Here is a 16,912-nt window from a genome sequence, read left to right on the forward strand (position 1 = left end):
GGGAAGAACTTGACCACCACCTTGTACTTGATTGGGAAAATACAAGAGATAAGAAGAGGCATGATAAACAAATTGAAGAAGGCAGAGCTTTTAAGTTCTTGGGTGGTCTAGACCCAACGTATGAGAGCATAAGATCCCAAATCTTGAGAAGGGGTGAAATTCCAGTTTACATCATGTTTACCATCTTGTAGGGAAAGAAGAGGTTAGAAGGAAAGAGATGCAAGTTGACACCCGAATACAGCCTATTGAGCATTCAGCCTTGATTTCTTCAACCCAAAAAGGGGACAAGCATTCAAACAAGAGGCATCTCAAGTGCTCTCATTGCGGAGGTGGCAGACATTTGAAAGAGACTTGTTGGATTCTTTATCCTCACCTGAAACCAGCTGCATTAAGGAAAGACAAGAAGCCTCAAAAGAGTCAAACAGCAAGTGGGAATGTTGTCATAAGTAACAATGGTGAAAGCCCAAAGAACACACCTACAGTTGCACCTCCTCCTATGAGACAAACTACTAATTTCTGCACATCAGGGTCCTTTATTTCACTACTGATGAGGTAGAAATCCTTAGTCGAGCCAATGGCTCGTCTATGGAACAATTCCCTTGCCTCCACCTCTCTTGCCAAATCAAGTATTGTCTTTGCTCACAATGTGACTAGTCCTATAGTGTCTAATTCTTGGATTATTGACTCAAGTTCTACTGACCACATGACACACATGTCTTCTTTATTTTCTTCTTATCATTTGATGTTTGGCCAAGATAAAATGAGAGTTGTTGACGGTTCCCTCTCCACCATCTCTGGGAAAGGGGAGGTTGACCTAAGCAAGGATCTCTCTCTTAAATTTGTTCTACATGTTCCCAATCTTGCTTCCAACCTCTTATCTGTTTCTAAGCTTACCAAAAATTTAAACCATAGCATAACATTCTTTCCTACTCACTATGTCTTTCAGGACAGATTGACGAAGAGAATGATTGGGAGCGGTCATGAGTCTGGATGTCTCTATTATTTTGATGCAGACATCAATTCAGCCTTACAATCATCTGCTGTTAGTTTTCGGGATAATGAGGAGGCAACATCTAGGTTACATTTGTGGCATGCTAGCCTAGGTCATTTACCTTTTTCTTCAATGCAAGGGTTGTTTCCTGAGTTGTTCAAGTGTGTTTCAAATCAAAGTTTGGTTTGCGAAGTGTGTTAGTTGTCAAAACAATGTAGAACTCTTTATCCAACTTCAATTAATGAAATTCAAGCTCTGTTTGCTTTAGTTCATTCTGATGTATGGGGCCCTTCACCTCTTATCTCTTATAGATGGCTTCCGTTACTTTATCAGTTTTATTGATCACTATTCACAATGCACATGGATCTACTTGTTAAAAGGGTGTGATGAAGTACCACGGATAACCATGCCATTTTGTAAAATGATTGAAACTCAATTTGGCAAGAAAATTAAGCAATTCCGTTCAGATAATGTTGTTGAATATTTTGAATGCTCCTTGAATTTGTTCATGGAGGATGTAGGCATGTTACATCATCCATCTCGTGCTAGTACCCCTCAACAGAATGGGGTTGCTGAGTGCAAAAATAGACATTTATTGGAGACAAGTCGAGCCTTACTATTTCAGCTAGGGGTAAGTACAATTCGGTTAAAACTGAACCGAAATTTTGGTTTCAATTGAATCGGTTCGGCTTATTCGGTTGTTCGGTCGGGTTCGGTTTTCTATTCGGTTTCTTTATTTTTCGGTTTTTGGTTTTGGTTACCATGTTTGCTAAATCGATTAACCGAATTAACCAAATTAGTTTTATAATAATATATTGTTTATATTATTTATATTTTAATTTATTGTTTTATATTAATATTTAATAAATTAATAAATATACAATACACATCGAACTTCGAATTCGAATTGGGCTATATGCCAAATTTCCTTATAAAGCAATAACATAAAAGACTCAAATTTTCTTATGAGTCACAAAAACAATGGAAAACAAAACAGGAAAGAGTAAATGAGTAATACTTCGACTTTGACTCTTCGTCTTCTTCCACACTCTACGTCCTGAGTCTCCTGAGTCCTGACATCCACAGTCCACACAGAGTAGGCTTCGCCACTTCGGGCCTTCGGCACTTACAGCTACAGAGTACAGAGATTCTTCAGCAGTTCGCCAGTTCAATTCTTCTTCACCGACTCATCAACACTGACGCCAGTTCTTCTTGTTCTTCTCTATCAAGTCTCGACTTCTATCGGTTATAGCGTCCATTTTTATTTTCTACATTAGAAATCTTCTTCGTCAGAACAGAGACTCTTCTTTGTTCTTATTTTCTTACAATTACAGAATACAAAGACTCTTCTCCATCAACACATCCTCAAAGATCGGGGACTTGATCTCTCTTTTTCTTTTGATAAACTGAAACTCTCTCTCTCTCTCTCTCTCTCTCTCTCTCTCTCTCTCTCTCGGTTTTAAACCAAACAAACAGTTTGCTCACCCCTAATTTCAGCACAAGGTTCCCAAGCACTATTGGTCTCAAGCAGTCCTTACAACATCGTATCTGATAAATCGAATGCCATCTAGGGTGTTGGGTATGAGAACTCCTTTCTCTATCCTTTGTCCTAGCCTTCCAGATTTCCCTCTTCCTCCTAGAGTCTTTGGTTGTGTGTGTTTCATTCATGTCAAGGATCCTAAGAAGACTATGTTGGATCCTAGGGCGACAAAAGGGGTCTTTCTAGGGTACTCTCCTACACAAAAAGGTTATAAGTGCTATGATTTAGTTACCAAGAAAAAATGTCACCAAGGATGTGGTGTTATTTAAGCCTCAGTCCTATTTTCAGTCCTCCAGGAATCCTCTTCAAGGGGAGACTAGTAGGATGGGAGAGGATTCTTCTTCTCCCTCCTTTGTGCCTCTTTCAACCTTGGGCCTTCCATCTTCTCCTCCTGATCCTCCCAGTTTTAGCTGCCCAGGTGAATCTAGTGAGACTCCCACTGAACTTGTTACTACTCCTGACTACCCAAGTGAATCTAGTGGGACTCCCACTAAACCCGTTATTGCTCCAGATGTTGAGGATGTGACTGATAACACTAAAAGGCAGCAAAAAGATATGAGAATTCCCCACAGAAAAAGAAAAAAAGATCCTCCAACTTATGGCAACAACCAATCAAACTCGAACCAATCTGTCTCAATGGCTCCAGGCAATCCTATCACTCATACTTTTGTTTGGATCTTCCCATTGCTCTTCGTAAGCCTACCTGTTCTTGTACTACCCGAGACCCCATTGTTGAATATGTTTCTTATTCATGTTTATCTCCTCGTAATTATTCCTTTGTTTTTTATCTTTCTTCTGTTCATGTCCCTGCTAGGTACTCAGAGGCAGTGTCTGGCCCAAGACCGAGAGAGGCTATGAATGAAGATATGAAAGTCTTAATGAAGGTCAGGACATGGGAATTAATGGATCTACCAGAAGAGAAGAGCATTGTGGGATGTAAGTGGGTGTTCACTGTGAAGCATAAGGAAGGCAGGTCTATTGAAAGATATAAGGCCAGGCTAGTGGAGAAAGGGTTTACTCAAAAGGAAGGGATTGATTACAATGAGACTTTTGCTCCAGTTGCAAAGCTTAACAAAATCCGGGTTCTACTGTCATTAACTGCAAATTTCTCATGGGAGCTACATTAGTTGGACGTGAAGAACGCTTTCCTAAATGGTGATCTACATGAGGAGGTATTCATGAATCCTCCACCTGGTTATAATTTTGATAGGAAGGTATGTAGGCTAAGGAAAGCATTATATGGACTTAAGCAATCCCCTCGAGCTTGATTTGAAAGGCTCTATGGGGCCATTAAGAAAGTGGGATACACTCAGAGTGGTGCAAACCATGCCTTGTTCATAAGGAAACAGGATAGCAGGCTTACAACACTTACAGTCTATGTGGATGATATGGTGATTACAGGAGATGATCCAGAAGAGATAAAAAGATTGAAGGAGTTATTGGCATCTGAATTTGAGATCAAAGTTTTAGGCCATCTGAGATACTTCCTTGGAATTGAAGTTGTAAGGTCACAAGAAGGCATTTATATATGTCAAAGGAAGTATTCCTTGATCTTCTAGAGGAGACAGGTATGACGGGGAGTAGACCAGCAGATACTCCAATAGAGCAGAATCATTGTCTCTTGGAATCGGTTGGAGAGGAATACCCTGATAAAGAAAGATACCAAAAGTTGGTGGGAAAATTAATATATCTATCTCTTATTCGACCTGATATAGCTTATGCAATACATGTTGTCATCCAATTCATGCATTCTCCAAAGATTCCTCATATGAAAGTAATGGAAAGGATTCTCAGGTATTTAAAGACATGTATGGGAAAAGGAATTTTGTTCAAAAAGTACATTAAAATTGAAATTGAGGTGTTTACTGATGCAGATTGGGTTGGATCAGTTGGAGATAGGAAGTCTACTTCTGGATATTGTACATTTGTTGGGGGTAATTTGGTTACTTGAAGTAAAAAGCAAAATGTGGTTGCAAGATCTAGTGCAAAAGCTGAATATCGGGCTATGGCACATGGTGTTGCAGAACTATTGTGGCTTAGGGCTCTCCTTGGTGAGCTTGGGGTGAAGGTTGATGGTCCTCTGAAGTATTGTGACAACAAGGCTGCCATCAACATTGCAAATAACCCAGTACAACATGATAGGACTAAGCATATTGAGAATGACTGACACTTTGTAAGAGAGAGAATTGTCTCGGGTGAACTTTGCATTCTTTATACTCCCTCTGAGATGCAAGTTGCTAATGTTTTGACAAAAGGACTATCTTCAATGAAGTTCCTAGGCTTACTTGGCAAGCTAAACATGACTGAATCCATGCTTAGCTTGAGGGAGAGTGTTGGTTTGAGTGGTTAATTGTTGGTGGGCTTAATTTATCTTTTATGTTTAAGTTCTTTAGTCAGTTATGGGCCTTTAGTTATTGAGCCTAAACCTGTTTTATTTTACTACATTATGTCTAGGTGTCCCATCACTAATCAGAGGCATTCTAGTCTATTTCTGTAACTTCTTATTATAAATATATATATTGGTTCTAGGGCCGGCTAAGATTGAATTGCCGCCCATTCTCAAACTTATTTTCTTCTCTTCTCTTCTCTCCTCTTCTTCCTCATCTACTGTTGTACTTCAACAAACACCTTCCTCTCCAAGAACCATCGTTCTAGAGATCTCCGACCCTTTGGCACTTTTATGGTGGCCTCCTCCTGGGATTTCTTGCTTCCATCTACAAGCTAACAACAGCTTTTCCGACCAAATCCTGACTGACTTATATGCAAATCCTGACACTATGCAACCAACATCATCGGATTCACTAGAGGTAGATCCGTCTCATCAGCCAGGTACACTTGCTCCTATTGATATGCATGTTCCTCTAAATGTTGATTCACCTGTCATCAATGATCTTGATATTCCTATTGCTAAGAGAAAGGGTGATAGATCTTGTACCACTAATAATCATATCTCTAATTTTGTGTCCTATGATCATGTTTCACCTTCATTCTGTGCATTCCTCTCTTCTGTAGACAGTGTCCCCGTTCCTAAGAATGTGGCAAAAGCTTTATCTAAACCTGAATTGACAAATGCAATGCAGGAAGAAATTGATGCATTACACAAAAATGGCACTTGGGAGTTGGTGGACCTTCCTGAAGGAACCAGTGGGAAATGGGAAGTGGGTGAAACACAAGGCTGATGGAACTGTTGAAAGGTACAAGGCTAGACTGGTGGAAAGAGGCTTTACACAGGTATATGGAGTGGACTATGCAGAGACTTTTGCTCCAGTGGCCAAGATAAACTCTATCAGGATCCTTCTTTCCTTGACGCAAATCTTGACTGGGAACTTCACCAATTGGACATCAAAAATGCTTTCTTGAATGGTGACTTGGAAGAGGAGGTGTACATGATCCAACCTCCAGGTTTCTGTGCCAAAAGCAGTGAACAAAAGGTGTGTAGGTTAAAAAAATCTTTATATGGGTTGAAACAATCACCTCGGCCTTGGTTCAGTAAGTTCCATTTAGCAGTCCAACAGATGGGGTTCAAACAATGCCAGTCAGATCACACTCTAATTGTGAAAAGAGGTGAAGGGAAAATTGCAGCTCTTAATGTGTATGTGGATGACATAGTGATCACAGGAGATTGGGAGGCTGAAATGCAGAGACTAAAAAAATTCTTAGCCACTAAATTTGAGGTGAAAGATCTAGACCCCTTACGTTATTTCCTTGGAATTGAAGTTGCCCGCTCTCACAAGGGCATCTTTATTTCCCAACGGAAATATGTACTAGATCTACTAGAAGATACAGGCAAGTTGGGGGTTAAACCAATTGACTCGCCAATTGAATCTAATCATCGTCTGGGAGACAGTCAGGGAGAGTTTTTGAAAGATGTGAAGAAGTTCTAGAGACTCGTAGGGAGACTTGTATTTGTCTATGACCAGGCCTGATATTGCTTATGCAGTGGTGTCCTTAGTCAGTTCATGCACAATCCTACGACAACTCACTTTGAAGCAACAAAGAGGATCCTTAGATACCTCAAGAAGTTTCCCAGAGCTGGTTTGTTGTTCCAGAAACATGATCACTTAAAGGTGGAAGTATATACTGATGTTGATTGGGCAGGAACAGTCAATGACCGAAAGTCTACCAGTGGGTATTGCGCCTTCGTAGGAGGAAACCGGGTCACATGGAGAAGTAAAAAGCAAAGCTTGGTGGCTAGATCTAGTGCTGAAGCAGAATATAGAGCGATGTCTCATGGGGTTGCTGAAATCATGTGGATAAGAAATCCGTTAGGTGAGCTGGGTTTTGCAATGAGCAATCCTATGTCACTCTACTGTGACAATAAAGCTGCCATCAATATTGCTACTAATCCAGTCCTACACGATAGGACGAAACACATTGAAGTGGACAAGCATTTTATTAGAGAGAAACTTGTAAATGGAGAAGTGTATACTCCATATGTCAGCTCAGAAGAACTTGCAGATATCTTCACCAAAAGTCTTCATCATGTGCGGCACAATGATCTGTGTGACAAGTTGGGCATGATTGACATCTATGCTCCAACTTGAGGGGGTGTTGAAATAATTTAGTTATTTGTGTTAGGGTCTGTTTGGCTAGTTAAGGCGTTTTTTATTTCAATTTTTTATTTCTGTTATGTCTGTTATTGTACTCACTTACAGCAGGGGCACAAGGGTCTTTTCCCTACTTATTTCTGCCGCCCTATATAATATAATAAAGCTGGCGCCGCCAGCACGGTTCCATTGTCAATCTCTTCTCTTCTCTCCTTCCTCTCTTCTCTTCTCCTTCTCTTATTTCTGGCCGCTCTCACTGTCAAGAAAAACAAAAAGAGAGATACGAGGAAGGTGATAAGCAATCACCCAAAAGGAAAGGCCAACTCAAACTCAACCCCAATGAGACAGAAACAAACCCAAATCAACCAAAACCAGAAACAAGCTAAAAAGACCCTTCTAACAAAAGCCCCTTACCCATACACAATACAATACAAAACAGGAGACAAAAGAAAACCAGAATATCAAAACCAGCCCAATGCCCAAAAAAGCCCAAGCCATACACCCAAACCCCAACAAGCAGCTTTAAACTTTCTCAGTTTTTGGTGTACAAATTTGTTGTCGTTTCTTGACCGTTCCTTTGGGTTTTTTGACAACCTTGTTAGGTCCCATTACCACCTTTTAACCTCGTGAAGACCTTAGAGACTGGGATCTGTTGTTGTAATTTTTTGTGCTTGAGTTCTGACTCTTCTAACTGCATTTAGCCTTCCCACTGCTGTTTCAGAATTCCCCACTAATTTCTGATCCCTGTCTTCGCCCATCACCCCCTCGACCTCTTCTCCTGGCTCCTCTATGAAGTCCCCGCAACCTCCAGCACTCACTTCCACCTCTTGCCTTGTTGAATTATTGCAGTTAGGATGAACAACTGTATCTATCAGACCTTTCTTCCCAAATGTTTCCTCCACAGATCTAAAGGTTTCTTTCACTCCCCTATTCACCACTTCCTTGATGTTAACAGACTTTTCTACCATATGGGTCTCACCAATCATCGGTTCAGACTCATTTTCCTCCCATGAATCCCCTTCCATCCCCTCTTCTCCATTCTCCTTTAGTGGGAAAGTTCTGTTTCTTCTTCACCTTCACCTCCCTCACCCTCAATCCTTCTTTCCTCCTCTTCCACACATATGTCCCCTCCTCCACATCTATTCCCCCACTTCTCTTCAAAACTCCTTTTTCCTTTGCCCCTTCAGTCCTGGTTCCCTCATCTCCCTTTCTGTCCCCCCCCCCCCGTCTTCAGTGGCTCTGCTTTCATTACTTCCTGGCAAGGTAAGAATGATCTCTTCCTCGTTCTTTTCTTCCACAACCACTTCTTGCCGTCCCCTATCCACTCCCTCTATCCTTTCCAGACCTTCTTTCTTGCCCTCCTTGGGGACCAAAAAGTCTTCCTCATCCTCCTCTTTTTCCTGTTGAACAAATCTAATCTCAGATTCCGTCTGCACACCTTTCTTTTCTTCTGCCCACCCTTCTTGCTCCCCTTCTATCTTCTCTAGGATTGCTCAAGTATTCTTCTTTTTGATAGAATATCTTATCGTTCTCCATACAAAACCTTCGACATCACCAGTTGCCTCTTCTGTAACTTCCTTCTCTATCAGACATCTCCCATCAATGGGATATCTCGTTGGTTGCCATCACATCTCCCATCTTTTGTTGTCTCTCTCCTCAGAGCCGATCTCTTCAACTCACAAAAATTAAAGCCATCACCTGGTTCGACCCCTGCAGACATATTATTCTGATCAAACCATTCTTCGTAACTGGGCCCACTCTTCGACCCAGGCCCAAAGACTTGTGACTTCTGGGCTCACCACTTAAAACCTGTCCAAAGCCAATCTGTTTCCCACCCCTCTCACACTCCTCTTTTTCACCCATGTGCTCCCCAAGAGAAACACGTGCTGGGCAGCAGAAAGTTACTTGGGGGTGGAAACCATTTTGCTGTGGTATGTTGGACCAAAACTGTATCTATTGTTGATGTGTACTCTATTGAGGATATCACAAAGGGGATGGCAATAACTGCTCTCATACATCTCCAGTTCTCCAGTCCTCTTAGTTAGCAGAAGAACAAACAGTTTAGCCAGCTACATTTCATCTTTCATCTTTAAATCTGCATCTCCTTTTTTTGGTCAGCAATCTACATCTCAAATTTATTCTACTCAATCTTTATTCTCATTCTCTCTGCTTCTAAATAGGTCTGCTATCAATTAGGCAATCATACAACAGTTTCTCTCATCAAGCAGAAGCCCAAAACTACAAGTATAAAATTAAGTAATTCCCAGTGTGAAAAAAAATATATATAGAACAAGGGAACCAGCAATAGAAAGCAAGAGAGATTATATGCCTTTTTTATGTTTCACTTTACCATATATATTTTTTATCAATAACACAATTCATTAATTTTCAAAATAAGAATTACAAAGAGGAAGTTATGTTTCACTTTACCATATATACATTCTTCTTGATAGCTTTCCCTCATTGCAATAAATTCAGATGGTTCCTCTTGAGACTGTCCAAGTGACGCATTTTTCAAGCGAGCCACCTCCTACAAAGCCAAAATAAAGAAAAAAAAAAACTCAAAATTTGAAGTGAAGTAGTTCTTTTTCCCTTTAGAGGGGGCAGGGAATGGTATGGAGAGAGAGTTGCTAGATGAAGAGAAAAGTAAAAGTCCAACATTTTAAACAATATTAGTTAGAAAATCAATGGTTCAAATCATTGCTAATTGGGCTAAGAAGAACCTGGCATGCTTGCCTCTTCGGCCTCTATTTATGGAAAAACCACAACCATGTGTCCAAAAGAATCCCCTTTATACTGTCTGGAAACATTGTGAAATATGTGAGAATATAGAAATGGCCATTGTCTAAGAACAGTGGAATGGGAGGGTGTTAGTTGCAGTTGCAGTTGCAGTTGAAGGCAGTTGAAGAAACATGAATAGACACGAATCAGTTTGAGTTGGAAAGGAAAGCTGGGAGATGGAAAGGAGATTTATGATAGTTGGTTCAAAGTCCTTTGAAATCAGACGAAGTCTCAACCATGGAGACGATTTTGCATCAACGGAAAGGGGCAAGGGAGTTTGGACACGAATAGTCCTTTCTCAAGAGGACATCTTCTGGACCAGAACTTATATTCAAGAAACTTTGGAAAACAAGTGAAAATATTTAGCAGACCGTAAAAGAGCTAACAAGGGAAGAATCCTATGCCTACAGCTCAAAGAAAATACCTGGGGGAGATTCATTCATCTCAGCAGATGGGAAAAATCAGACAAGGCTAGATCTATTTGCATCCTAGAAGAACCAGCTACTGGAGGCTGGAACTCCTTCATCAAGTTCTTGGATTGTGTTTGTAATCCCAGAGTGAATCGCAGTCCTGAAAATTTGAAGCAAGATCACTTTCCCTCGTTTGAAGCCAAAAGTAGGATAATTAAGACTGGAGCCTCTGTGTTCCTGTCTATAGTCCATCAAGATAAACCATTTGGTAACTGGAAATTGGCTTTTGTCTGCTCGAAATCACCTTCGTTGAACTGGGAAGAAGTTGAGCTAGGACTGTCTGAAAATCTTCACTCAAAATCCTTACTGAAGCTGTGCCCCTTTGAACAAAACAAAGCAGTGGGTTTTGCCCCTTCGGAAGAACTGATTTTATCCTGGACCAAGATTAAATCTTTCTTTGTCCTCGGCGGCTGGGTTCAAATTGAACACTGGTGGCCAAAGATAAATGCAGTCCCAGAACAGTTGAGCTTCAGAGGCTGGCTAAAGCTGTGGGGTTTACCCTTCCACCTCTGGACGAAGGAAACATTTTCCCTGATAGGAGACCTTTGTGGAGGCCTTGAAGAAATAGACCCCAGGACTCTAAACCTCTCCGAGTTAGACTTTGCCAGAATCAAGGTAAAGAATCACGGTAATCATGCCATTCCCCGAGCAATCCCCGTTCTGGACAGAAAAGTGTGGTTTTACCTCTCAGTGGAGGTGGAGAAGACGAACGAGTCACCTCCCTCTCACTCCGAATTGACTCACCCTAACGGCACCTATCCACATGGCAAGTCTACCTTCGATGCTCAGGAATCAAATCGGACAAGAGGTTGTCGTAGGGGAAATGAAAAGTCGGTGGCGGGAGTCCAAGCAGCAGTGCAGGAGCTTTCATTCCCCATAAAACATAAAGCTCTCGAAGAAGCCAAAAGGAACAAGAAAGGCGGACAACTCCCCCCCCCCCCCCCCGCCTAAAGAAGTTTCTCAAATTTCAAAATACCCCACCAAAATCCGACTTTTCAAAAATAAACCACCTTCTAACCGGTTTGAAATTTTGGGCGGACACTCTCAAACCCAAGGCCCAGTTTTAGGCCCAAACACTTCAAGCCCACCAGCAACCCCCTCCTCTAGTCAGCCCATTCCTGAAACTCCTCCCAGCTCGGGCCGACACTCAGGAAACGTTTTCAAGACTCCAACTCCTTCTGTAAGGTCAGATTCCCCTCCTGCTAGTGAAGAAGAAGACACAGAGGAAGACTTCAGCTCATATGCAACAGAAGCAGAACCAGAACATCGAGATTTAGCTCTTGAAAGAGCAAAAAACCTGTTCGCTGGGAAAGAGTTTTGGGGAAGTGTGGGGATACTTGAACATACTCACTTGGTTGATGCAGATTATGGAGCAATCTGAGATCAGACTCCCCTGTTCATAGACAAGGAAGAGATTCGCCAACCCCTTCTCCCATCTCCAGTCAAATTCCTAATTGGCATTCAGGGAGACATTCCGCCCCTCTTTCTTCTGTGTCTAAATTTCAACCTCCCGTCACTTCTGCTAACTCTCATTGTATTTTATCTTCTTCTCCATTCTCAGGTTCAAATGTATTGTCATCCCACCCAAAGCAAAAAGATTCTCAGACAGCTACTTCATCAAGCATTGATAGGAAGACGGGGGTGAATTTGAGAAATGGTAACATAGCCACATAGCTGAAGCCTTGGGAATTAAAAGAAGAGTTGAAGAAGATGAAAAACAAACAACTCCTGAGAAAGAGAAGATCAAATCCGGAAAGAGTCAGGAGAAAAGTAAGAAAAAAGGTCCCAAAAAAGAACTAAAGAGACTTCAGTGGGGATTATTGGATCGCATCTCAAACGGAAAGTACGACAAACAAGGGGAATTCTGGTAGAGTGACTAAATGAAGATATTAAGCTGGAATGTCAGGGGTTTGGGAGGGCAGATCAAAAGAAGCTTAGTGAAAGAAACTTTGAAAAGAGAAAACTCAGATATAATTATTCTGCAGGAATCTAAAAAAGAAGTTATTGACAGGAAACTTATGAAAGAAATTTGGGGAATAAGGGGTAGAAAATGAACTGCTGTTCCAGCGGTGGGTTCCAGTGGGGGAATCATCCTAGCTTGGAAGGAATATGAAATCTCAAGTTTGGAGATCGACAAAGGTGAGTTCTCAGTCTCGGTCTTGTCCACAAATTTAAAAGATGATTTCAGCTGGATTCTTACCGGCGTATATGGCCCCAACTCTCCCTCAGAGAGAGAGAGAGAGATTCTGGGAAGAACTGGATTCCTTGCATAAGGAGCAGGATATCCCATGGTGCTTAGCTGGATGTTTCAACATCACAAGATTCAGTTCAGAACATTCCAATGGTAGAGCCCCAACAGGAAGTATGAGGAACTTCTCAAAATCTATCTCCAGGCATAACTTGTGTGGCCTCCCCCTTACAATGGACTCTTCACCTGGTCAAATATGCAAGAAAATGTCATAAGTTGCAGACTTGATAGATTTCTGCTTTCTCAGGAGTGGCTGAAAAGATTTGCCAACCTATGACAAGAACTTCGTCCCAGATGTACTTCAGACCACTGGCCTATTCTGCTAAACACTGAAAGAATCATCAGAAGAAGGACCCCTTTTTGACTGGAAAAATTTTGGTTATCTCACTAAGACTTCAATAAAAAAGGTTGCAGAATGGTGGGAAGAACGCAAAGTAGAGGGTTGGGCTGGCTTTAGGCTCCTACAGAAATTAAGAGCTCTAAAGAGAAACCTGAAAGTTTGGGGGAGAGAGGTATTCAAAACTGTTGAAGAAGAGAAGAAAAGAGTTCTTACAGAGTTAGAGGAGCTAGATAGCAGAGAACAAATTGAGACCCTAGATGCTCTAAACAGAAGTAGAAGTGCATATTTGAAAAAGGAATGGGAACAACTGGTCAGAAGAAAAGAAATTTACTGGAGACAAAGATCAAGAGTGAAATGGTTGAAAGAAGGAGACAATAACTCCAGATTTTTTCACACTTATGCCTTGGGAAGGAGTAGGAAAAACTTCATCTCCAAGCTGAAAGTGAGCCAGAGGGAAGAGGAGAATCCCGAGGAAATTAAGGAAGCCTTCCTCTCCTTTTTCAATAACCTTTACTCCAAGGATAGTAACAACCAATTTACATTGAATAGATGGGAAGGCACAATTTTATCAGCTGAAAAAAGGGTTTGGTTGGAAAGAAGCATTGAAGAGGAAGAAGTTAAAAATTCTATCTTCAGCATGGATGGAGATAGGGCTCTAGGACTGGATGGTTTTCCCATCTTTTTCTTCCAACAGTGTTGGGAAATAGTAAAGTCAAATCTTATGGATTTTTTCAGGGAATTCCACTCTTCGTCCATTGTTAACAAAGGCCTTAACTCAACCTTTCTCTGTCTCATCCCAAAGAAAGGGGGAGTCTTGGAAGCAAAAGACTTTAGGCCAATAAGTTTGATAGGGAGAATCTATAAAATTTTGGCTAAAGTCTTGGCCAATAAACTTAAAGAAGTCCTTGAAGAGCTAATTTCCCCAAATCAATTTGCCTTTGTTAAAGGGAGGCAGATTGTGGACAGCATTCTAATTGCAAACGAGTGTGTGGAAGACAGATAATCTACTGGGAATCCGAGGGTCCTAGTGAAATTAGATCTAGGAAAGGCGTATGATAAAGTGGATTGGGACCGTATCCTCGATTGCCTAAAGATGAGAGGTTTTGGTAGCAGATGGATCAGATAGATTAAGGGTTGCATTGGTTCCTCATGGTTTTCAGTGTTGATAAATGGTGAAGCAAAAGGCTACTTTAAGGCTAGTAGGGGTCTCAGACAAGGTTGCCCGCTCTCCCCCTTTCTGTTCACTTTAGTAATGGATATCTTTAGCTACCTTTTCAATAAGGCAATGCTCCTTAACTTGGTGAAAGGTTTCGAAGTGGGAAGAAACAAGATTCATATCTCACATTTACAATTTGCTGATGACATAATTTTGTTCTTGGATGCCTCCATAACCAACATCACGAACACTAAAAGGTTAATTGAATGCTTTGGAATTGTCACTGGTTTGAGGGTTAACTTCTGCAAAAGTTCTATAGTTGCTCTAAACTCGGTGGAAGTGGAACTCTTGGAGAGCTTCAAATCTTTGTTGGAGTGTAAAGAGGAGAGCCTTCCTATCTCACATCTAGGGGTGCCTCTTGGAGGGAATCCAAAATCTCTCAATTTCTAGAGACCAGTGGTGGAAAAATGTGAGAAGAAACTTTCAGCTTGGAAGAAGTGCAATCTCTCAAAAGGGGGAAGACTTACTCTCTTGAAGGCCTCCTTAGCAAATATGCCCGTCTACTTCCTTTCAACTTTCCGGGTTCCAACCAAAATCAAAAATCAGATTGAGAAGCTTCAAAGGAACTTTCTTTGAGAAGGAGGTGGGGAAAAGAGGAGTCACTTAGTCAGTTGGAAACAAGTTTGCAAGCCGAAAGAGGAAGGTGGCTTGAGAATTGGGCACTTAAAAGAGAAAAATTCTTCTATCTTAGGTAAATGGCTGTGGAGGTTCCCTAAAGAACCAAATGCTCTTTGGACTGCTGTCATCTCAAGCAAATACGGATCAAATGTAAACGGGTGGAATAGCAATCTCCATTTGAACAGGATAAAATCCACAAATCCATGGAAAGGTATCACCTCCACCTATTCTTCCTTCTTTCCTTTTACAAGATATAAAACAGAAAATGCCTCAAAAATAAAATTCTGGAAAGACCTTTGGTGGGGGGGAATCTACCCTTGCTGCCTCCTTCCTTAGACTTTTTACCCTTACCCTTGACCAATAAGCCACTATTTCTGCTTGCCTTCCAGACCAAACTGTTGAGAACACCCTAAACCTTCAACCCAGAAGACCCCCAAGGGATTTGGAAATTGCTGAACTAATAACATTAATTCAGACCCTTAAAGAAGCTTACATCTCCCCCTCCAAGTCTAACACCCGAATCTGGACCCTGCACCCCACTGGTGAATTCTCTTTTAAGTCTATGTTCAAGGCTTTGATTACTGATGATCATCATCCCCCCTTTCCTTTTAAGAAGATCTGGTGCAGACACATTCCCTCAAGAGTTTGTTTCTTTGTCTGGGAAGCTTTCCTCCAGAAAGTTAACACTTGTGATCTCTTGCAAAAAATGTTTTTGGGTAGACTGCTTATCTCCCCTCATGTTTGTTTTTTATGCCTCAGTGAAAGAGAATCAGCAGATCACATTTTCCTTCACTGCAAATTCACCCAAAAGATATGGTTCCATTTTTTGAAAATGCCAGGTTACAGTTGGGCAAGCATGTTAAGAACTTTCTACATCAGTGGCAAGGAACAGGTTTAAGAGGGGTAAAATTTACTGACAATCAGTGTTACACGCAGTGTTGTGGAGTGTTTGGGATGAAAGAAACAAAAGACATTTTGACAACAAATCAAGGCCCCAGGAGGAGTTAATTTCAGATATCTCTTACCTGTGCAACCTCTGGACGGTGAATTCAGATCTTCTCAGAGAAGTCTCAGTCAATGACCTCAATAGAGATGCTTACCTTTTCTTATTTCTCCCTCACCTCCATCAACCACCCTTGAGACTTCCTGAACCCATCAGTGAAGGTGTGATGATCTTAAACTTTGATGGAAGTGCTTTAGGTAATCCCGGATTAGCTGGTATTGGAGGAACATTAAGGGATGAAAGGGGCAACATCTGTTAGACTTTCAGCGGTCCAATTGGCGTGGCAGATTCCACAAAGACTGAAGTAATGGCTGCCCTCATAGGAATCAGAATAAAAGTTTGGGAATTCAAAATATAACCATTGCAGGTGATTCAGCAAATGCCATAAAATGGTTAAGAGACAAAGACGGGGAACCTTGGAGATAAGTCACTATTTAGAAGAGGCCAGGGACTCTTTTTTTTTTTGAAAAGGTAAGGTAAATTTATTAAAATTTACTCATAAAAGTACAGAACAAAACCTGCCCACAAACAGACAGGTCTGAAGGACTCTCACTATAAACACCAGATTGACTGAGTTTTCAATAGATGAGTTACATTTGAGTTTCTGAATTCATGAGTGATTGAGATCCAAGAAAGCAGTTTACCAACAGCCAGCTGAACTATATCCTCTGCCCCTCTCACTTTTTGATTAAAAATTCTGTTGTTTCTCTCAGACCAAATGGCCCAAATCACAGCTGCCGGAATAGTGGTCCAAACCACTTTCCCTCTTTTCTTCAAATTGCTGATTTTCAGCAGCACAGTAACTCCTTAGTTGATTTAGGCATGACCCAACAAATCCCCACCGTCTTCAAGAAATGATGCCACACCTGAGTAGAAAACGGGCAATGAATGCATAAATGGTCCATAGTTTCCAGATGATCATCACAAAGGACACAAGACTTATCCTGAATCTGCAGCCCTCTTCTTTCAAGATTGGTACGGGACAGACTTTTGTCCAAAGCCATTGCCCAGATAAGAAAATTAACTTAGAAGGGCAGGTACGATTCCAAATCTGTTTTGCAGGAAACCTTCCGCTGCCACTCTGCTACCAAGCCTATTAGCCATTGCTTTGACTGAAAAAACACCATCCTTGGACCAAGTCCAAATCCACTGGTCATC

At 41.3% G+C, this 16,912-nt stretch overlaps 1 protein-coding gene across 1 annotated transcript in view; it reads right to left on the reverse strand.

The window, feature by feature from the left end:
• The window catches only part of LOC148870917 (uncharacterized), a 72,916-nt gene that overhangs the window by 36,497 nt on the left and 19,507 nt on the right, over window positions 1–16,912 (reverse strand). Inside the window, exon 6 of the mRNA XM_088972431.1 lies at window positions 9,509–9,608. Coding sequence (XP_088828557.1) covers window positions 9,509–9,608 — 100 coding nt within the window. The remainder of the gene's footprint in view (window positions 1–9,508; window positions 9,609–16,912) is intronic.

Source organism: Nelumbo lutea, chromosome 2 (assembly GCF_056320005.1).
Source record: "Nelumbo lutea isolate HS-2025 chromosome 2, American lotus-T2T, whole genome shotgun sequence".
Classification (NCBI taxonomy): Eukaryota; Viridiplantae; Streptophyta; class Magnoliopsida; order Proteales; family Nelumbonaceae; genus Nelumbo; species Nelumbo lutea.